We start from the raw sequence: 24,330 nt of genomic DNA, 5'->3' as shown, positions 1-24,330 counted from the left end.
TGTCCCTACATACAGAAAAAAAACCATTATGAGTTGTGAAACTGTTTCATTTAGCCAAATGAAAGTGAATGCTGGCAATTTTCTTTTCACCTGATTGTCAGAAAAGTGTCTTTTCATAGATTGCCAATTAGACGTGAAAATCTGGAAATGTTGTATTAAGTGTGATATAGTAGGATGTGCAGCTCTCCTGTTCTGCTGTGATAGGCCCTGGTCACATCCATATCTAAGCTGTGATAGCGTCCCAGTGTTCACTTTATTGTAGCGTTATTTATCACAGGTCTGCCACACCTTCCAATTCTCTCTGGCCTTTATCATTCGTTGGACAAAGCTTTCATCTCTTCCTTCTAGCATCGAAACTAAAATGTTCCCCAATTCTTATTGTGGACTGCTTAAGTTTGTTTCTGGCTAATCTGTGGATATCAGACTTATTTTTATTTCGAGTCATCTTTACAACAATAGGGCGGGTTTTCCCTCTTCATTTCATTTTCCCACTCTATATGCTCTCTTTATCCCAACTTTCTCATCATCAGCGGCGATCAGGGATACCGCATAATACTAGATTGTTTCTGCGAGATCTGTTTTCTAAGTTGTCAGTTTTACTTGTCAGATCGTTTGAATCTGTGGTCAAGATTCTATAAGTGATTCAATTTGCGGTTTGCTTTACTTCGTGTTGCAAAGCGAGATTTTGGAGTGAGAAACACAATTGTGAACACTGACCCCCCGAAAATTCCGAAAATGTTATAAAGTAGACACTGATCATCACGGACAATATATATGGAAATGTGGACCTATATACCTGGTTAACGAAAATAGAGTGATACATTTTGTCCACAAAACCGCGGGTGAAGTCCCCAAAAGCAACCGTATATGAATCATTTCCACGGTTATTGTGCTGGCGCTGTGGGCAGTCACCAGGTGTGTGAATGTGGAAACCATTGGCTGATCTTTCGAGTGGGAAGTGACTGGTCCCGAGCAGCAAACAGAAAGCCTTCTGTTTTACTATTCAGGCCAGCTGACTTCATCCAAGTGAATGACTCTGTTGCTGCTGCTGCTACTACTAGTACTACTACTACTACTACTGCTGCTGCTTCTGCTGCTACTACTACTGGTACTACCACTACTACTAGTAGTAGTTGTAGTAGTGAATACTGTGTTTATTCAGCTACACACGTTCCTGCATAAAGCACACTCGGCGTGTAATTGTGACTAAAAAGTAGAATCGAACCCGGTCCTTCTGTGTGACGGGCGAACGGTTTTACCGCGAGGCTAACCCAACGCCCTAATATTATTAGAGACAAAGAATGCAGGTATTACCAAAGGGTAACAACGCTTTTATTTTTCAAACAAAGTTTTTATTGACTTGATTAGAGCGCGTTCTGGCAAATGGCACGTCATGCGAGGTTAATTAAGTTTCAATACATGTCATGTCAATAAAATTGTGGTGCATGGTATTCAAGAAGTGTACAGCTTTTCATACATATACATTCTTGCCTATATAGTCAACGTACTGTATCAATGTGTCCAACAGATTGTTTGCAAAATTACACTCACCCTTACCTTACCGTTGTAGGTGGTTGCATGTTTATATAAAGGAGGATATAAGTGCCCTGAAACATGTTTTGTGCTACCCCAATATTTAATATAAATATGATTATCATGTTACTGACAGTAGTAACACAGCAGTAAATGTTTGAATAACGGGGAACGTTTACTCTTTCCACAAATGGAAACAAACGTGTTATCGTATGTTTTGTGCATTACATACATGTATATAGAATTCCCAGAACATGGATATGTCACGTTTGAAGGTGTTTATGGATTTGATCAACGATTAGATTGATAGATAATATACACCAAAGTCCTGGTATGAACAATCGTCCTGATGAGTGAGGAGTGAGAGGTCCAATACACGGACGACTATGTTTACTTTACATGTAAGATGGGCGTGTCTGAAGACAAAGAACATTTTAGACTGAATATGTATGTGGAATATAAAGAGGACTAAACAATGTTTATCGTAGGCTAAACAGCAACTAATTAAATAGCCACTCACCCAGGACAACAAGTTTCTGTCCACAGTTCTGTATCAGAGCAGTAGCCCCTCCATTCCCACAGGTGTATGTCCCTGCATCTGATGTCTGGATGTTGCTCAGGGTGAAGGTGACATTCCTGGCTGCTATGTTCCCCTGGTACACCAGCCTGTCTGTGTAGCTGCCAGTGGGGAGGAATATCCCAGTACCTGTCACTATGAACACAGCGGCACCAGCAGGACTGATAGTGAAGAAACTACCTCCTGTCCCAAGACCTCCCTGTGGAATCTCCCAGCTGAACCTGGCTGTGTCAGACACTGCAGACAACACTGGACTGGCACTGGGAGCACCTGATACAACCCCTGCAGGAAGAAGATATTTGGATATTTAGTATGCCATTTGTGAGGTTGGACCAAGCATTACCCGCGGTAGAATCATGTTCTATTCGGCATGTTGTGATGACTAAACAAGAAGATAGTCTATTCATCTCAAGTGTATAAGTTAATTACTGTTAAGTCTCCAATCAAAACGAAAAGAAGAAACAAACTATTTCAGCAAACTATACAGTCATTACACTTGTGTTTGATAAGAAAGACGTACCTGCAATCACGTATAGTATGGCAGCCGAAGCTATGTTCATCATGCCTGTTGTATGACACCTAAAATGAAGGTTCATCGTTTGTCATTTATTTGGAGACTGTTTTGTGCGTCCATGAGTCAGGTGTATGAGAGTAGGATGACACACCTATCTTACCAGCTGTCTGAATCTATGAGTACCTTACTATGTCATGATGATTGTGTGTGTGTGTGTGTGTGTGTGTGTGTGTGTGTGTGTGTGTGTGTGTGTGTGTGTGTGTGTGTGTGTGTGTGTGTGTGTGTGTGTAAGTAGTCGTTAATGTGTTAAACTGTCAATTATGAATTGAAAACAAGCATCGATTTTGTCATAATAACATTCACTTGACATATGTTTTTATATCTTCATATATATATACACACGTAATAATAATCCGCTTTAAATAGTATTTTGGTTGAGTCACAGCATGTCAGCTTAATGTGGCTAGGAAGCCCGAATTAATGCCTGTTTTATTAGTTTACCATCGACGAACAAGTGCATTGTGCTATGTACAAAATAAAAACAACGTGAAATCTGGACCCACGACCATGTAGGATCATTAGATGCCTAAGGAACCTTTTGGCCATCCCGTGACTGAAAGAAACCAACCTGATAAAATGAACACATCAATAGTGTAATAAAGACTGTCACGAAAACTAATATCAAGGATAGTTTTGAATATCTTTTAAAAAAATTACTGATTTTCCAACGCCAAATGAAATAAACTGGTTTGTCCGTTTCACATAAACATAATGTTATACAGTTTCTAATGAGGTCATATCTGAATATGTACCAAGTATAGATAAAAAAAACACACGTACAAACGTACTTCTGATGCCAATGTACATCTACATACTGGTGTAAGCAGGTGAAGTCGATTTTAGAATTAGGGAAAAAGAGACATACCTCTGCATAGAAGTTGGACTACAAATATAATCGCACACGAATCTTATTCAGGATACGTTCACTCACTAGATGTTACCTGTACAGGCATGTATTTGAACTAACTCTTCAAGAACAAACGACTACATACAGAGGGGACACACATGTCTGGGTCTGAGGCTGGGTCAAAGTACACGAGTGTATTGAGATATTGTGGGTTATTCATTCAATACATTATGTCATACATAAGAAGTGTTCACAGTTGTTAGGTTCAACATGGTGATACCAGTAAACATAGACAAATTAGACATCAAATGGTAAAATCAGAATATATACTTTGTACATACCAACTGAAACTTCAAAATTGTCTGGTATAAGTGGTCACTTAAGGCGTCATGTGTGAACAGGGACGATCAACAGGGAAGTAATGTGTATCAGCTGTTTTAAACCAGCTCAGTAATATCTCACTATAGCTGATCCAAACCTCTGTCATAAGAACGCAGGTTTAGTGTTACGTAAGCTTAGTCGAATCCCTGACATTTGAATGCAGGTTTTGTGTCACAAGAGTGAGAGAGTGCCCGAAATGATGCAGGTCTTTCACGTTTATCAAAGAGCATGGGCTTGGTGCTGACAGACATATAAAACATAATCAGCGAAATCGATTAAAACCCATTCTACGCTATAGACGTTACAATTGCACCGCCTTGTTTACCGGCCGCCGTCATAAGGCAGAAGTACCACTGTGTGGCGTCAGGCAACAAACACTTACTTGTTTAACCCTCTGGATGCCGAGTTTGTTTTTTGACGCACATTTTCCTGAGATCTGAAAAGTTAAGGTTGTGCGCGGCACTGGATCTACCTCTGGCCATAACAAAGCAGTTTTACAGAAACTGTGAGCAAACAATGTACTGCCTGATATCTGAACGCCCTAAATAAATATCAAATGGATTTATGTGCTTATGTATAACGTAATACATTCAATACAAAAATTAGTCTGCTGTAAAGGGCGAACTGATTTTCATCTATGACGTCAAAAGACGACAGATAGGTTACACACGTAACAGACAAGTGGGCTTAACTCCCCTTTACGATACTATACTCCCCACTAGTCTATTGTAACTCAGGTCACTTGGTAAGAATGAGCTGTGGATAAGGACAATATATTATATCCACGATGAAGCAAACTATACCAACACAAATATCGCTATTGGAACTACATATGTTTAGATATAAATAAACACTTAAGAAATGAAGAAATCGTACTTCATAAAAGAGGAAGTAAAAGCGAAATAGATGGCCCTATCTCACCAATAAATTAGTCCTTAGATTCCAACATTCTCCTGATTGTGTAAGTGTAATTTGACTAATGCTGCACTGTTTTTAATGGAGCACCAGCCATTTCATCAAATGTTGTGACTTGCTAAAACAATGACACCATTCTATTTGTCGTCATGGCTGGTTTTATGGCCCTGACAACGTCGGAGAAGGGTGACACTGGTATTCTGATTTATATATATATCTCCGGTACTTTTCGTTCATGGTATGGAAAATATTGATGTTTACAACGGAATTTGACCCTTTTTCGACACAACATAAAATGACTGCTTTTACAATGTAAATAAAATAATATAATATATAAACAATTACATAGTTCACCGTGTATCTTAATTACACAAGAGACACCCCTTCTTGGCATCAATTTTACGTTAATGTGAGTGGCTGATGTTACGGTTAGAACAGGACATGCTCACCCATTTCGCAAACATCTGGTGTCATCAATGAGTTTCAGTGATCTATTCACTTACTCTTCCATGGTGTATTGTCGAATCATGACTACCTCCAGTGGATATTCGATTATTCTGGGGCGTTTGCGTTCTATATTAGCGTGCCCTATTATGTCTAGTGGGTACATAGGTGGTATATATGTCTAGGATATTACACCTCCATGTCTTCTGTTATTTGTATAAACAAAGTACCGACTGTGTACAGGTCAGTTTATGCATCGCATTCATTAGTCTTAATTCATGTTGGCTGATCATCTGTATCCTGAACCCTGTTGTATCTATGCTTCAACTCACTAATGGGTACATTGAACCCAACTGATACATATATTCCTCATTAGTCAAGGGCATCATTTAAATCGATAGTGGTGAGTGAGTATGGTTTTACGCCGCTTTTAGCAATATTCCAGCAATACCACGGCAGGGGACACCAGAAATGGGCCTCACACATTGTACCAATGTCGGGAATCTAGCCTGGGTCTTCGGAGTGACACGCGAACGCTTTAACGCGACCGCCCCTAAAACGTTGGTATTAAACTTGTATTAGCCATGACATTAACTTATGACGCATAAATGCAAGTGCTTTTAATAACGAGTTATCCAATTCGGGATTTCCCTAAAGATTGAAGGTTGGCTAAAACCCATAACTACCACATGATCTTACAGTACATAAGTATATTTCACTTCAAACTTTGTTAACATTGCTTCAGCCTCAACGTTTCTGTGTGATATTTTCACATAAGAATACACAGTTCCAATATTTCGTTGTCAATACATGCAATGGTTGCCAAAAGGTCACACAATAAGGCCAAAACACAAAGACGAACTGAGCATCAAATTATGTCAACAAATTGTAATACTGTGGCGCTATTCTTATTAATTGTGTATTGTGTACTAATATATAATGTTTATTTGTATCACATCCTATACCTGTCAGTAATGTCACGACTACTCCAAGCTATATTCGCATATTCAAGTTTGTCCAATTTTGCCAGAAAAGCACCGTTCTTCTTCAGTCAGCTTCATCGGCAAGTACCTCAATGAAGACATTAAGCAGAGAAAATAATCGGACCTTCCAGTGTTTTGACATTGGTCATGGAACAGAGAGCGTTACAGCAAAATCCACACATGTAACCTGTTCCCAGGTAGAACACAGAACTGTTTTTTTTAGTTATGACTAGTTCATGCCTGTCATCTGTTATCTTCTATTGTCAACGTCATTCCATATGAACTCTATTTTCAATTCACATTGTCACTATGTTTATCTATTGTGTGTAATATTCTGTGAAAACGGCGGTATAGAAATAGTACAGCATTACCAACATGATTATTCTTGAACCTGCTTGCCAAGATAGAGATTTCGGCTTCTTAAAGTGACAGTGCATTCATTTGCCCCAAAGCAAATAACGCAACAAAACCCTTTCCATATCCAATAGAAAGGACATGTAGGTATACAACGTGTGCCTTGGTCTGTTACTTGAACTGATGTCTTGATGTATACTCTCATCATTACTCATGTTTATGACCAGGGCCTGAAAAACACAAAACTACCGGTAATTAAACATAGAATACGATATGGATTTGATAATAACTCATGTAAACATGAGTAAGTGAGTATGATTTGACACCGCATTTAGCAATATTCCAGCAATATCACGATGGGGAAACCAGAAATGGGCTTCACACATTGTACCCATGTCGGGAATCGAACAATCATGAAATGAATACGTATTGCCATAGAAGAGAGGAGAAAGCATATGCTCCTGTGTAATGCTATTCAATGTAAACAGTTGATCCATCGTAATGACATACGATTCAAACCAGCAAGAGTGTTTCATGTTTTAGTTACCTTGAGAATGTGCCCCAGTGTTCTGGTATGGAGATGCTCTGATGGACTCATAGGTCACAGGGGGAGTCTCTGTCATGCCTTCATAGGTACTTGTATCTACTGCAGCATCCACTGAAGATGTAATTCATTACGTATTTCAATATTACCTTCACTAGAATACTTCGAATTAAACAGTATTGTGAAAAATGACATAACCTGCAGCTACCTTTAGTATTCTCATAAATCTTCAACTGTGAGTACTGTTGTTTGTCTGATTCCTCCTCCAAATTTGAATACTGAGCTGGAACATTGTTCTGATCTGAAACAAATCAAAGTGAAAACATTGTAATGATTTTCGTGCTAAACACATCTGGGCATAATGGTACTATCAACAAAAGGGAAACCCCAAATAACCAGTACCTACCTAATGATGAATATTCTCTGTTGTCCATTTCGACAGTGTCAGGATTCCTGGAGCTGCAAAATGAACAGGGTCGGTATCTAGCAATCAATAATTGAATTGAACAGTATGGTTTTAGTCTGCCTATTATTTCTATTTACTGTATTTCATAATTTCAGATGTTACTACATTGTGATGTTTAACGTTGAGATTTATACTACCTTTCTCGTGATGCATTTCCTGGAATACAAGAATAGCCACATGGTATATAATATAAAACATATCACAAATTGTAACGAGTCGAGTGAAGTGTAAACAAAAAAATCACAGAGAGAATGATATAGTAAAATTGCAATTGACTACAGATATATAATAATAGCAACATTTAACAAAAACAATTGCTTGTAAAATTGCATCTTGTTCTGTTAATTTCCATACACTAAAAATAAGAAATTCCGAGAATATTTATTTCAAACATATCCATCATTGTCATGGAACATCATTTTGAATTCAACCTATTGCCTTCAAATAGTATAGAATCATTTGACAAAGAAAATCTAAATTATATACCTTTTAGAATATTTCCGAACCTGTACCCCTTTCTGTAAAGTAGCACCAGAACAATTCCCTCAATGAGCAAAGTAAGAAGAAAAGTTCCTACTGCTGTTCCTGTTATCAACCCTGTACTTGTATATGGTGCTTCGAGTTGTTGATGGTCTGGTGGATCTACAATATAAGTAACATATTATAACAGGCGAGTGCTAATCATATGTCACTGTATTTAGGTGAAACGGTATTCGTTTCCAGTTTTGCTACTTTCCAAGAATGATTTGGTGATTTGTCTGAGTGGCGAGTAATCACATAGAATATATAGGTTCGATTTTAAGCATCTGTACAACGTGTTACGTCTGTTTACTTTGAACGTATACAATCTTTAACCAAATAGTAAACTACAAATGCGCATATAGGAAATTCATTTCATGCTGATTAGTTTGCAAATCGATTTAACTGATACTTCGATTTGTGATTCTACTTGAGTGACACATACCTCCAGCAGTCCTAGTTTCCACAAATACATGTTTACTGGAACCATCATATTCATTTCTAGCTTGTAGTCGGAATGGGTAAATATCTCCTAGTGTAAGCCCAGTCACTTCCACCACCATCATCTTGCCGGTGTCATCATAAGAATTATACACAGTCCACGTTCTCGTAGCAAACTGACGATACTCAAGCAGGAACGTCTGAGGGTTTCCACCATTGAAGCCAGGCAGCCAAGATAACCATACCGACGACGTTGTTGCATTATCAAGATCTCTAAACTGTGTAGGTGTCTGTGGTGGCCCTTACAACAAATAAATAAGAAAGAGAATGCGCTTGTAGTTTCATTTTTGAATGCTGAAAAGTTATCTCATTTATATAAAATTACAATGAAGGTAAAATGAGTAAACATTTTTGAATGATTATTAAAAGATGTGAATATGTGAATCATGAATCAGTCAAGCTTGAATCAGAATTAAGCAACTCACTTTCAGACACAGTAATGATATTGCATGCCATTAACTCGCCAAAGCCATTTTCTAGTATGAGAAAGGTTTGAGGTAGGAATTGAGACAATATATTAAAGTTAAACACTAACCTTCAGACACGATGCCGAGCGTGTATGCCACTGAGCCACCTACACCATTATCCACTGTCAGACTGTAGTCCCCGAAGTCCTGCTGTTGGAGGTTAGTAAGGTGTAGTCTGGCAGTGACTGAGATGTCTGAGACAGGGCTGGAGGAACCAGTGAGGTCCTGGCTGGTGCTGGTAGTTCTACTCCAGGTGAATGTAGGAAGGGGGTAGGCTAGGACTGACACAGACACGTTCACGTTACCACCATGTCTAGAGGCATATTTGAGTTGAGGGGGAACTGTCTCATCGTGTCGAGGAGAACCTTTCACAAAACATTTTGCAATGACTCAAAGAAAGATAAGCACCAACATACTCTTAATAAACAAGCACAGTTGAAGTATTAAGCATAGTGTCAGAATAACCAGATGTACATGATCTCATAAGCTACTACTACAAGTACTACTAATATTACACATAATGTTTGCAATGTAAAAAATCCCAACTATTACAATCATAAGAAAATGAAGATGAACAGAGTCAAATAATAACCTGTGGACAGATCTTCTCAGGAAGTACTCACATTTGACCAACAACTCCAGGCTCTGGCTGACAGGTGTCCCGATGTTGTTAGTGGCAGTACAGGAGTAGTTCCCTCTTTGTCTACAGTCTGCTGACTCCAGTTTATATTCTGCTGTCAGGGAGTTATCTGCCCTTGTCAACTCCTCAGTTCCATTCAGTAACTTGATGACTGGCCTTGGATTACTATCAATCTGGCATCGTAAAGTCACTGTGTCAGACTCATTAACTGTCAATGTGCCGCTGAGTGAGTTGGCGGTGAACATGCTTACATTGGCAGGATCTGAAAAAATAAATATACCTCGTTGTGATGGAAGGTTTTGGCTGTACACACTTAATACACTATCCTGATGTTAAAACACATTTAATTTTAAAGATGAAAAACAACTACCATGAGTGTGACCTACTAAACTCCAGTCTATATTCTGCTGTCATGGAGTTATCTGACCTTGTCAACTCCCCAGACCCATTCAGTAACCCGATGGCTGACCTTGGATTACCAGCACTATCCAACTGACATCTCAAGGTAACTACATCAGATTCATTAATTGTCACTGAACCATTGACAAAGTTTGCTGTGACTCCGATTATGGAAAGGGTGTTGTGGCATTTATTAATTGGTATTTTGTCTTCAAGGGGGGCGGTCGGGTAGCCTTGTGGTTAAAGCGTTCGCTCGTCACGCCGAAGACTCGGGTTCGATTCCCGACATGGGTACAATGTGTGAAGCCCATTTCTGGTGTTCCCCGCCGTGATATTGCTGGAATATTGCTAAATGCGGCATAAAACCATACTCACTCACTCACTCACACTCTTCAAGGCCCTGTACTGAAGATGTAAACATGGTTCTTCCTTGTGTATGCCCGCCTAGCTGAAATGTGTAGATATTGTAATTTGCTCCGAAACACAAATAGTCATTATATTCTAGTAACCACATGCAACCGAGGGTTATGTGAAATTTCTATGAACATCAGAGTCAACTGTACAATTCCGTTTATATCACGAGTATGTGTTAATGAATTACTATCAAATAGTGATGATACCAGGTGTTCGCGAAAAAGGTGGCACCCGTCACAAACACAAGGCAAGTCAATTGTTCACCTGGAAAAAAACATGGGAACGTCTTAATTGCATTGGAGATCATTTTGTGACGGATACGTCAATTTGGAAATGTAAACCATTTTGAATGTTGTAACCATGATCAAACAATTTCTGGGCTAGAGTTGTATGACGTTCTTTGAAATCCTGGCAGAAAGAGCATGCTCGATTGTACCTCAAAAGTTGTGAAATGTAGACACTAAGGAGAGAAGCTTCTGGAATGTTGCTCGACTAAAAGAGAAATTTGACTTTGGGAAAGTCATCCCTCTTGTCTTACGGTCTTGTGGAGAGTGTTTTATCATTCTGAATCTTTATGCATATATAACGGTCTCATTTCTAATTCGGATTGGTAAATCAGTGGAAGTGAATTAGCTATTTCATAGTAATTGAATAACATCAGATCATCTTGGCCAAGTTACCTTGCCTGAAATTTGCCAAAATGGGAGCGCAAGCGTTCACATGGGGATGCCTTTTTCCTGCATAAATATCTTCCCCCCAAATCTTACAAAAGTCAAGCATTTCAAATAATGTTTTCTCAGTAATATTCAGTAGGAATTTGCTTTCATTTTAAGACTAACTGACCTGAACTTCTAAGGATAGGTATGTAACTATGTCTATGGTCACCACATTTTGTAACACAATGACCAACAGATTAAGGGATGAAGTTTTTCTTTAAGTTTGGTGCACAAAGTTAAAAACAAATGTTCTAGGTTTTCTTCTGAGATTGTGAAAAGACATGCAAATACTTTGAACTTTTAAGAATCCATTTGGAATAAATTCCACTTGTCTCAACTACCTTCAGTGAATGTACAGAAAGCCCTTTCTTGATTATATAAAGGAGGATTATGGTTAGTCATTGAGACAAGGATTTAGTGGTAGGTTTGCTGTGCCAAGCAATATATCTCGCATTAGATGTATACTTGTTCACACATATGTCCGGTATTCTAACAATAATCCTTACACAGTATATCCACTGTCACCTCCGCAGATTTTAATCTGAAGTCCCCAGACATGGACTAAGGGTGTTGGTAGATGTACAAACATATGTCCTGTATTCTAACAATGATACTTACACTACAGATGTCCCCCCACAAGGACTGAGGGTGTTGGTAGCTGTACACACATATGTCCAGTATTCTAACAATGATACTTACACTGTACATCTACTGTCACCTCCACAGAGTCAGATCTCACTACAGATGTCCCCACACAAGAACTCAGGGTATTGGTAGCTGTACACACATATGTCCCTGCCTGTGATCTATGTATGTTACTGATCGTCAGAGTAGATCCAGTCTGAGGAGTAAAGCTGCTGCCATCTTTCCTTGTCCATGTCACAACTGCGGCAGGTTTGGAGTCGCCAGAGCAGGTCACGGTCAGAGTCTGTCCCTCTGTCACAGTTTGGGTGGAGGCAGCAACTGACACGGATGGGCCGTCTGAAGAATGATAACATGCATATATATGCTTTTAATGATACTAACTTTTCGATATGGATTCACTCATGCGATAGACACTTACACTGAACCTCCAGTGTCGCTGGTGAAGATGTGGATCCAACGAGGCTATTGGTCCCCTGACAACATGTTGACTAACATACTTACACTGAATCTCCAGTGTCACTGGTGAAGATGTGGATCCACCGAGGCTATTGCTCCCCTGACAGGTATAGGATCCTCCACTGGTCCTGCTGACGGAGCTGATGGTGAACACTGCACCTCTCACTGATTGGATAACAGAACTGTTGTGAGTCCACGTGTATGACGTCACTGCCGGGTTAGCTGCCGTCACTCGACATGTCAGCTGGACATTCTGCTGACCTACATAGACTCTGTGTGGGCGACAGGTGGCGCTCCCTTGTGTCTCTAGAACCACCTCTGCTGGATCTGTGCAGCAATAAACAATCTGACACACTCTTCATAACTGAAAAACTGCCATTGCAAATTCACGTTTAGATAATGTAACAAAATGACAATATATATTACATGTGACATGCGTCAAAGAAAAACTGCTTTACAAAAAACTCATGACATCACTAGAACACTGAACTAAAATGTTTGAATGTCAATGTTAGATGAAACTTCAGTCTTACTACCTGGTTCACATCAACCCATGAGATATGCTTAAATTGAACCCTACAGTTCACATGCCAACAAAATCGTACCCAAAACTCAAAGCTCACTTTGCTCTTGATTTCAAAGTTGTGGGTGGAGACTACATCAGTACATATAACGTAGTGACGCTAGTTAAATCATATGAATGGAAAGGAAAAACTATAACAAGATTTGTGTTGACAGCACTTGATGAGTGATAAAACATTGCAAATGTGGTCAAGTGTCCGATATGAACACAGTACGCCACAAAGGCCAAGGTTATGAGAATTCAATCTCATGTGTACACTATTAATGACAAATTCTATCTGAAACCTCCTGCCATTGGTCGAAATGATAGCAGGTGTTATAAGTTGGGATTTTGATTACAACGAGAAAGCTAGGAATGCTGCGATTGCACGTGCTGACACGGTCCTGTTGAAACATGAGTGAGGTTGTCAGAATATCACTGATATCAGGGCGTGTTAACCATATTTGGGAAGACTTCCCGAAGTGTTGCATGTCTGTGACGTTCACCACTTTTGTAAAGCCAACAAGCGCGGTTGCGAGTAGAAAGATGACGTTAGCAGGGCTCATAACCTGCGGAACAACGCATAACCTGCGGGACAAGAGCTGTAGGATTGCATCACAATCATGTTGGGGCACCTCCACCATGCCACCAGGACATTTGTGTCCTTCCTCTTCAACCCTCGAATAAAACACATATACTCCTCACAGATTTCAATTCTACGGGACATTCTTTGTTCGGTGATATCTTCTGATGTCATTTTAGGCAAAGAAAATACTTCGTTACATCGAAAATCCCGCAATGTTGTTGCATGACTAAATCAACATTCACGGCGTTATACCGTGTATGTTTTATAAACTAAATATCATATGTATACTTAGAAAATTTAGTTATCCAATAAGAAATAGCATATGAGTTATCACTGGTGTCTGTTATTTTCTCAAAATCCCCAAATATAATTTTGAAACGTCGCCGATAACCCTACAGAAATTCAAAGTTGTTATTCCTGTTGTTAGTTCCGATTGCAGCATAGTAATCCCACAGCTCCTTCCTTGTCGGTACAAATACTGAGCCAGGGCCGGGATTTACTTCGACCGATCCGCACGTCATGATTAGAGTACTCAGAAGGCTCAAAGTTTCCAATACATGGTGATTGAGTCTCTGTACACGTGTATGCCGTACATCGTTGTGACATATGTGGCTGGAAGAACGTACCTACTGTAGCCCGAAATTGGGCTAAAGAGATACCCACTTTTTCCTTTAAAGTGAAACACGACTATTACATATGACGCATGCGCACCTCTCTCTGAAAATCACCGATAACCCTTCAATCGTATATGATGTTTTAGAAACCGCGAACGCCGAAGTGGACTTTCCGCCATATTGGATAGTGCTTACAAAATCACGTTTCACTTATGCAGTATATGAGACGACAATTACATCATGTACATTTCCATCACAGCTTAGACATATACATCCCTGAATCCATCATACATTTTAGAATCACATGACAAATCGTTTTGTCTCTAATACAAATGGTCCTGGTAATATGAATCGAAATTACATCAAGTGTGAAAACGAACGCCACGATCAAAAACTGTGTTTGTTTAAAATGTAAACAAAACAAAATTCAGATTTTACATTGTGTGGTGTATTGTCCTATTTACTGAGGTCTATTCGTCTATCTGCTGCTTACATTGATTCAAATATAAAAGAATATGCATGGGAAGGGTAATGTATACGTAGCAAGAATTGGGGAATTAAAGAATAGATATAATGCAACGATTTGGTAAATTCAAAAGAAATTGCCAAAGATTCCGTTCTGCGTAACACAATGATTGACACACAAAGATGAAGGTACTTATCTGCATCTCTGACATGTTCTCATGCTTACATAAACGCCAATGAAAATACGCAGATTGTCAGATTGTTTCTGCGTACTTTCATAACATATTTATTTACATACCATTCCCGAACCACGAAAGTCCTACTCTGAAAATCCCGCGAACAGTGAACACGCCATTTTGTAATAGTCGGTCACAGGAGGTGATGTAAACTATGTAAGATTTGTTGGTGAAGGTCGGGTGAATAAACATATGCACAATCTTTTACATATTTTCTCACGCAATTCTGTTTGTTTAAACTTTGTTTACATAAGAACTTGACAAATGAAGTGTTGTATATCATATTTCCTATCATTAGACAAATGTTAAAAGTTGAATTGTACACGTAAAAAGTTCTGAAAAAAAGTACATGTTTCCTTTAGAGTATTGTAATTTAAATATTCTTTGGATTTTTTGATTTAGCATTACACTTCCACAGTCCAAGCTGACGAGCGTCACTAAAACGTTCTACTGACACACTGCTCGACTATCAGAGCTGTCCAGATGAGACCTGAACTCATCTGTGAACAGTATCCCAGTCTTGTCTTCTGAACCTCTACACAAAGAAGCAAAAACGAGAGTATCACTGAACCTCGGGGCTGGATATTGTGTTACGTCAACCTGTTGCGTACGGTTCTGTCACTAATTAGTCTCAACCCAGGATCTCTTCGAGCTGTTAATGTGAGTTTGGGATGGATTCCGTAGATGCACCAATAGGATATGTTTGTCTTGTTGACGTGACGTCACACGGGGGCGCCCGAGCAGTGGCAAGTCATGATGATATTGTGTGTCGAAGAACATTGAAATGTCTGCCAACTTCGGTTTATACCATTCCTGTTTTTAGCAAACCCACGGCGCGTAGACGTTGATTTCATCATCGAGTAAGAGTTATTAATTATTTAACAAAAATGTTTGTATGGGCACTTTCATAGCTGAACAATCATTGTTTGCTGTTCAGATTAAAACAAAAGTGTGAGTATCATACTCTTAACAAACACGCACAAATCCAAATTGGGCGCCGTCCATGAACATGAAAGATGCATTTGTATTTTGTTAAAACTTATATTAAACACTGTTACTTTCCTCCGTCAGTACATATAACATACGTAGCCAAAGAACATAAAACAAACAAGTACGTCAAACAAATAATGTCGTTATTTTCCACCAAGTGAGCTGAGTGACAATGGAGTGACTTCCTGAGTTTTGCCTCTTTTCTTTATACCTGTGTGTTCCTCACTGTCGCCTTTTGATGTCAAAGAGGAAATCGATTTTCTTCAATTATTGCAAGCTATTTTTTGTACAGAATGTATAACGTTATACATGCACATATCCATAAAAAGATCATTTGATGTATGTTTAGGTCGTTCAGATATCAGCCAGTCTTTTGAGAGTCACAATTTCCAAATAGCTTATAAATAAAACAATATCGTCTTACAGTACTTTTATCGGTGAATAAAAATGTGACGAAAATTGTTTTGATATTTTTATGCATAACAAAATCTCGGACAACACTTACCAGTGTCTTCTTTTTAAACAGGTCTAATATTTGCAGTTAAATTAACACAATTGGATAGGAACTTTTTTTTCGACATCTCGGCGTAATTTTATAATTTGAAGTACACCCAATGCCGCGCGATGGTGGATATGCCTTTGAAAGTCGACACCAAAGTTCAGGGACATATCGATATCCTGGCTACAACCGAACGCGATGTTTCTGCTTCCACACGAAGCTGTTCTATTGTGCTGCAGATACCCTTTGGGTCGAAGATTTGCTGACAGACAACAATTGGACGATTCAGGACGTTTAACTTGCAATGACTGTCCACTTGTGTTGTTCCATCTGGACGTTATCCATACACATTGAGACCTGTCTAATATCACATAAGATAGCGACATTTTAGCAACAACTTCTCCTCGAGTACTCCGAAACTATTGTTGTGATTGTCATATTAATTAAGTGTTCAAGTGCAAAATGTCAAGGTTTATCTATGAATCATCAAATAACTTGTCTTCGGACAATAACAATCTTACATCGTTTAATACTAAAGCTGAAGTTTAACAGGAACATATACGCACTGTCGTTTAGAAAAGTCACCAGGAGCTTACACTTATACGAACACTGACTGTCGGACTGTCACCAGTGTATACTATAAAAGTACACTAAACATCAAAACTGACTGTAACATTGTCACTAGTGTAGACTATATACTTACACTGAACATCAACACTGACTGTAACATTGTCACTAGTGTAGACTATATACTTACACTGAACATCAACACTGACTGTAACACTGTCACCAGTGTAGACTATATACTTACACTGAACATCAACACTGACTGTAACACTGTCACCAGTGTAGACTATATACTTACACTGAACATCAACACTGACTGTAACACTGTCATCAGTGTAGACTATATACTTACACTGAACATCAACACTGACTGTAACACTGTCTCCAGTGTAGAGTATATACTTACACTGAACATCAACACTGACTGTAACACTGTCACCAGTGTAGACTATATACTTACACTGAACATCAACACTGACTGTATCACTGTCACTTCTGCCGTGTGTATTGGAAGGCTGGCATGTGTAGGAGCCTGTCCTAGATCTGTCAGCTTGTCCTAGACTCAGGGTGGCTCCACTGCTGACAGTTGTTCCATTGTGTAACCACCTGTAGGTACATCCGGGCCTACAGAGGTCAGAGCACGTGATTGATGGAAGAGCCTGGTTTTGTGTCACAGTGTAGGCGGAGCTGGAGGGGGTCAGGGAGATCTGGTAGGGCCCGTCTGGAATAAATGGTGATATTGCACTTATACTGTGTGTAAGATGTATAACTGCTAAACAAAACGGCAGTTATAACAAATATAAAAAAAATATGAAATGGAAGGATGTTTTTGGTGATCAATATAGACACAGAGATATGACATATAACAAAAGAGCAAGTATTATCACAACATTATGTATAAAGGTCTGTCTGTGTTAGTGAGAGAATTGGATTAATGTCGCAGACATGTATATAGGAAGGAATGTATATATGTATGGGGTCAAACAAAATAGTGGTTGACTCAAACCGTTGTTTTGTTAACTCAAATACACTGTACAACAAAATAAATAAAACAAAGTAGTCCACGTATCTTTATGAAGGAACAGCCAACTATCAAACATGTCTGCATATGAATATTTTCATTCGTGTAATTGCTACCTTCTCTCTGTTCGAAGGGCGGGGTAGCCTATTAGTTAAAGCGTTTGTTCGTCACGCCGACGTCCAAGGTTCGTTCCCCACATGGGTGCAATGTCTGTAGCCCGTTTCCCCAGTCGTGATATTGCTCGAACATTGCTAAAATCGGCATTTACCTTCACTCATTCACTCACTCGTTCTGCTGCGTGTCAAGACAGTAATGCCAGGAATGGGAAATCCCTCTGAATAATCTTGAAAACTGTGTAATTTCTGAAAGATTGAGAACTAGTTTGGACCTTTATTAAGTTTATTGAACAAAGTGATATCACGTAGGTGGAGTGTACTGTCAAACAATAAACAAACTATATCAACAAAGTGATATTATGTAGTTGGAGTGCAGTGTCAAACAATAAACAATCTATATAAACAAAGTGACATCCTATAACTGCAGTGCCGGGTCAAACAGCAAACAAACTATATGAACAAACAACATCAAACAATAAAAAAGCGATATCACATAGCTGGAGTACATTGTTTTTTATGTTTACATACACAAACTGAACACTGAGGATTCAGTAAAGTGAGACATGAATGAGCAACGTGTTTACAGTACTTACACTGAGGCTGCATGTTGTAGCCCTGGCTCCACTCTGACTCAAGACCCTGACTTTTTCTCGCTCTACATCGGTAGCTGTGACTGTCCCGGGAACTCAATGTGAAGGTGTAGGAGGAACCAGGGGAGGTAACTGTGATGTTAGTGTTGTCACGCTGCCAGGTGTAGGTCAAGGTCAGGCCATGGTCAGCTGGGACAGTGGTAGAGTTACAGCTGCAGGTCAAGGTCACTTGCTGGTTGTAGAAAGGAGTTGTGGACACTGGACGGCCAGGTGTTGTAGGCTTGCCTTTCCCAAGAATGATTAATGTTGTAGGTTATGTGGTTGTGTCACATTATATGTAAATACATGCTAAATATGTTACTTGGTCTACTGTGTTCGAATGTACCTACACTGAACATCACCACTGACTCTAACACTGTCTCCAGAGTACCTGGCATACTCTCATATGGAATATCTTGTGTTATTTTGTGAAATAATATAAAATACAGATTTTTTAACAATATATAATGTTATACAACACTGACTCTGTGCCAGTGTATTCAAACATTCTACAGCCCTTTGCGCAATCTCCGCAATATTCACAAATTTGTGAAAACGTGACAAGACAACATGTGACCGACATGTCGCGATGTGTTGATTTCGGGTTAGTTAAATTTAATAGGCCGTGAACGTAAGGATGTGACAGGTTGAAAGTGTAAACAATCTTGCAATCACGCGATTATGATGTCGGATGTGATCCTTGTTATGTCGACTGGATGTCCTTCTTTCTCTACCCTCATTTCCATCGCACTAATAATCAACGTGATCAACACGCAGACTCAACATAACTCTACCTTTATTTGTAGACATATTGTTATACTACGCTTTGAGGAATTGGTTATACTAATAACTTCACGTATGAATTGGTATATGACTCAAAATAAGGTTCCATGGACAACACGTGAGTTATAGAAATGTCTTGTGGGCAGTTGACGAACATCCATACCTTTCCGACCTTTCCGACAGAGTTTTTACTATATGTTATCCATAATAATCGTGAATTATAATAAGTCGTTATTGCAGTATAGCATGCATTAAAGGAAGATGAGAAAATACAAGGCTTTTTACAGACCCCAAAGCAAATATTCAAGAAAACAATCGCCCTTTCCCTTCTTCATCCCGTTCTCTCTCAGTCTATGCTCATCCCATTATCTGTCAGCCATTACTCTTCCCATTGTCTTTCAGACTATATTCAACCCATTCTCAGCTCTTGAGTCTAAATTTGCAGAGCTACAGCTGAGTGAGTGAGTGAGTGAGTGTGTTGGGTTTAACGCCGCTTTTAACAGTATTCCAGTTACATTGCGGCGTGTCAGCTTAATGTGGGAGGAAAGCCCGAAGTGATGCAGGTCTCAGACGTTTACCACTTCGGTGATTTAGACTGATGGTGAGAAAACCTTCACTTTAATGAGAGACTCATTGTTAGAAACGGAATAACTACAACCGGAAACAAAACGAGTACAATTTTTAGAATTTTAGGAAACAATAAATGCAATGCCCTCAAAACAAGAACATGATTTATTATGATATCTTCAAAAAAGAATTACGGATATAACTTGTTATTACAAATAGTGGTTACATAATTCATAACTTTGTTTTGGTGTAGATCATCACCCGTAGGGACTAAGACCCTACTGCTTTCAAAAATAGACTAACATTTTTATTATTTTTACATATCCTTAGAAATAAACATATATACCTTCAGCAATTAAGAAAACTTGCCAAATTACCATGGATTTCCAAGAGAGTTTTGGCTGCTCTTGTCTCAGGGTCTGAATTAATGTTTGACATAACTTTTTAAATAATTCCCACCTGCTGTTATAATTTGCTAATCACACTAAGTGCTCAAGATACAGTTTTTCTCAAATGTTTTAACTAATAATAAGGCATATATCTTTGCAGATGGTTTTAATAACAAAGTATTCTGCAAGCTCTATTGAATATTGTCTGTCACTAACACACTTTATATACCCTGTTTCGATTAATGCTGTAACGTTTTGAAACCTTTTCAATTTACTACCTGTTCTCAATCTTCCAACTACCAGCCAAGATCTTTCTCATTTCGAACTTAACTAGAATCCTGCATATACTGTATATTTAACCTGTAGGAAATAACGATAAACTAGCTATCTTTGAAGTTAATCATGTTTTCACCGTTTCTCATTCCGTTCCACCCCGCCCAGTTTTCCTTCCTCATATCTTATTCAATGTTTGCAGCTCTTTCTGTCCATTTCAGGTACAACATAATATCTTGTGTATACATGAATACATAATATGTATCATGGTGAGGTGACGTGAGGTAAAATAGGGTCGCGTTGAAGGTTATTGCTCTTACATAGTGACGTGTATGTATGAGTGTGTATGTGTGTGTATGTGTGTGTGCGTGCGTTTAACACAAACACCCGACTCTGACAGAATATATTAGTATTGACTCAGAGCCGACCAGACCTTGTTTTGGCCCCTTTATGTGCCAGACAGGGCATTGTAGTATGACGCGGCCGGGGATGGAATTACGACCTTCCGTTCTCCGGGCAGACGCTCTACCACCTGGCCACGGAGACGGTCCACATGTCTCAAGAATGATTAATGTCAAGGTATGCGCGGTTCCCATGGGCTACCTATCAACAAATTGACGTACTATTCGTTTTTTGGGTAAGTTTCTTTTCAGTGGGAACCTGGTTACTCGAGTCTTTTCAGGTAGGGAATCATAAGTATAGCTTATGCTTGGCAACCATAATTCCCCTCGGCCATTTAATCCACGCTTCTCTTGTGTTGTTCTCTTTTAGCCAAGGCATCGTCAGTGAGGTAGCATATGGCTTCCCTTTGGAATACGGTGCTATAACCATTCACTATTGTAGTTATATAATTATCAATTAGCACGGGTCGGATGGCTCTGTGTTTTCAATGAACAAAATGTCATCGTTGTCAGATGTGTATCATTGTTAGAATAGTTGCTTTCACATCATGTGAATTTGAATACGTGTACGTTTGTCGTAAGGGAAGTTTGTGTCGACATTATAAAGGTTTCATGTAGCAATCTGATTCATGTCAATCATTAGATCTTTACACAAAACAATAAAGCTATGTTTATCTCACACAATAAACTTCGGGATAGTACAAATGAGTTCAAGGCAACGTAAATGTTCATTGACCGTATGCTAGTTCAAAGCTCTGACGTTAGCACAGACTGGCACTATGCAATGCATGTTTGTTTTGTTTTAATAGGGATGCATTGTGGACCTTGTAACATGGCTTTCTGTTTGCTATATGGTGTATACAACAGTCACTTCCTTAAATAGATAAGAGAATTGAGACGGATCCCATAGCAACATCGCAGTCGTAAATTAAATATTTCATACAACAGTCTTATTTGCTTCACTATGGGACTTTCTGATAATCTCTTACTTGATTCCCCATTAGAAGGAAGGCCGGTCACATGACTAAATACAGAACCATTGTTATGAGCGCATAGAAAGCATTATTGTGTTATCAGGGATGTTGCGTACATAGGAACAAAACCACCGCCCGTGACAGAACATCCCTGATGTGATCGATCTTAGTTTGATCATACAAAACGTGCATACAATCGCTCACTATGAGGAAATTGTTTCTGCGGACATGCATAATAAAATTGCGTAACATTACCACGATATACTTAATAGTGCTGTATATTTTGGTATTTCTTCCATTCTATGTGATCATGTGTTCAGAGGTGTGAAGTGAATGAAATAATAGGCTGTAGGCTGCGTGATTATACATGTGTGAAGCATACCTTGATAGTACCATTCACAAAACACACTTTCTCTTCTTGCTTATGACGATCAGTAAGACGTACTAATGCCATGATATTTGAAGGTCTAACTTACATATAGTCATCAAGTTAATTCGCATTTAAAGATGTTACGAATCGATATCTGATTGGATAGTAATTACTCGTTAAATAACCACTCACCCAGGACAAAAAGTTTCTGTCCACAGTTCTGTATCACAGTAGCAGTCCCTCCATTCCCACACGTGTATGTCCCTGCATCCGATGTCTGGATGTTGGTCAGGGTGAAGGTGACATTCCTGGCTGCTATGTTCCCCTGGTACACCAGTCTGTCTGTGTAGCTGCCAGTGGGGAGGAATCTCCCACCAGCTGTCACTATGAACACAGTGACACCAGCAGGACTGACAGCAAAGAAATTACTCCCTGTCCCCAGACCTCCCTGTGGAATCTCCCAGCTAAACCTGGCTGTGTCAGACACTGCAGACAACACTGGACTGGCACTGGGGGCACCTGATACAACACCTGCAGGAAACAGTCATAGGACCGTACATCACCCCAAGTCGAATCGTATTCTCTGACGACTTGTGATGATTAAAAAAGAAGATTGCTTATATGTTATATCAAGTACATTATGTAATTTGTGTTACATCTTCAATCATCACAAAACAGATGTAAAATATACTCCATTACACATGTGTCTGACACGAAAGACGTACCTGCAATCACGTACAATACAGTAGCAGAAGCTATCTTCATCATGATGTTGTCGGGCACCTAGGCGAGACCTGGAATGAAGTTTCATTGTTTATCAGATAGCTGGATACTAATTATTGGATACTATAAGTTCACACGTCTACTGTACCAGTCGTCTGCTGTTTCCGCTCAGTTTACTGTGTCAAAAAGCATTCGTATGATCAATAATAGTTTTAAACATATTTTCTAAATTGTAACTGCTGTCTTGTTTCTACTATGCCATATAGATACTATTTGAGATAATAGTTAATATGGCAGACGGTCAATTATATATGGCAATACAAACACATTTCACGCGGAACGCTGATGGAAGGCCCGATTTCTCCGACACATCAACAGTAAATATGTAGCGGCGAGCGGTATGCCAATGCAAAACTTGTTGACCTGATCGGAATGGGGCGGTAGTGCAATAGTGTTGGGCGTTATCGCACGTGAAAGGCCAGCTGTTTTTATTATCATGAGTGGACATAGATATTTTGGAGTATGCGACTTTCGTATTAGGGACTAAGGGACACAACTCTGCATAGCCCTAAGACCTCAAACGTAAACCAACTCTTATCAGTGTGTGTTCAGTAACTAGATATTACCTATAACAATATATGTTTAAATGTGCCCTTTACGTACAGATAATTCATACATAGGCAACACATGAGTACAAATAGAGGCAGGATCAACGTACATGAGTTTATTGAGATGTTGGAGGTTATTCATGTCATGCAGAAGAAGTGTGCACAGTTCAGAGGTTCAGCGTGGTGATAAAGATAGACACAAGCGACTTAGATGCCTTGTGATTAGATTAGAAATATATACTTTGCACATACTTGCTGAGACTTCACTTTGTAACGTATCAATCGTTGCTACAGTCGTCGTGTGTTACCGGGTAGCTCAACACGGAAGTAATATACATGTTTAGATGTTTATCAGTCGCTTCAAACTTGTTCAGTATTTGCCAGACATAATTCGTTGCTACAGTCGTCCTGTGTGACCGGGTAGCTCAACAGGGAAGTAATGTACAAGGTCAGGTTCACATAAACAGCAGTCGCTTTAAACTAGTTCAGTAGTGGCTAAATATAGCTGAGTCAATCTCAGTCATACAAATGCAGGTTTAGTGTTACATGTGAGTGAGTGAGTGAGTGAGTGAGTGAGTGAGT

At 39.2% G+C, this 24,330-nt stretch overlaps 2 protein-coding genes across 2 annotated transcripts in view; both read right to left on the bottom strand.

Annotated features, from left to right (window-relative positions):
* The window catches only part of LOC139457103 (neural cell adhesion molecule 1-like), a 75,790-nt gene extending 73,117 nt beyond the window's left edge, over positions 1–2,673 (bottom strand). The window contains exons 1-2 of the mRNA XM_071238541.1: positions 2,631–2,673; positions 2,054–2,392 (exon numbers count right to left, since the gene is read on the bottom strand). Coding sequence (XP_071094642.1) covers positions 2,054–2,392; positions 2,631–2,673 — 382 coding nt within the window. The remainder of the gene's footprint in view (positions 1–2,053; positions 2,393–2,630) is intronic.
* Positions 2,674–7,147: 4,474 nt separating this feature from the next.
* Positions 7,148–23,185, bottom strand: LOC139457594 (protein turtle homolog B-like). Its single transcript, XM_071238958.1, has 12 exons — positions 23,143–23,185; positions 22,610–22,948; positions 18,625–18,906; positions 17,355–17,615; positions 9,729–10,007; positions 9,174–9,470; positions 8,583–8,879; positions 8,105–8,260; positions 7,756–7,774; positions 7,559–7,611; positions 7,361–7,453; positions 7,148–7,266 (listed from the first exon to the last, which is right to left on the bottom strand). The coding sequence occupies exons 1-12, from the start codon at positions 23,183–23,185 to the stop codon at positions 7,148–7,150; spliced, it is 2,238 nt and encodes a 745-aa protein (XP_071095059.1).
* Between the last annotated feature and the right edge of the window lie 1,145 nt (positions 23,186–24,330).

The sequence above is a fragment of the Haliotis cracherodii genome, unplaced genomic scaffold (assembly GCF_022045235.1).
Source record: "Haliotis cracherodii isolate W230 unplaced genomic scaffold, xgHalCrac1.p SCAF_12, whole genome shotgun sequence".
Classification (NCBI taxonomy): domain Eukaryota; kingdom Metazoa; phylum Mollusca; class Gastropoda; order Lepetellida; family Haliotidae; genus Haliotis; species Haliotis cracherodii.
This window is presented reverse-complemented; position numbering and strand designations above follow the sequence as displayed.

Excerpts from the sequence above, each read along its gene's own strand:
- LOC139457594 (XM_071238958.1), bottom strand. The coding sequence starts at position 23,185 with ATGATGAAGATAGCTTCTGCTACTGTATTGTACGTGATTGCAG. Across the intron at positions 18,907-22,609 it reads ACAGAAACTTTTTGTCCTGG|GCAAGCCTACAACACCTGGC; the intron begins GTGAGTGGTTAT and ends TTCTTGGGAAAG. Across the intron at positions 9,471-9,728 it reads CCTGGAGTTGTTGGTCAAAT|GTTCTCCTCGACACGATGAG; the intron begins GTGAGTACTTCC and ends GTTTTGTGAAAG.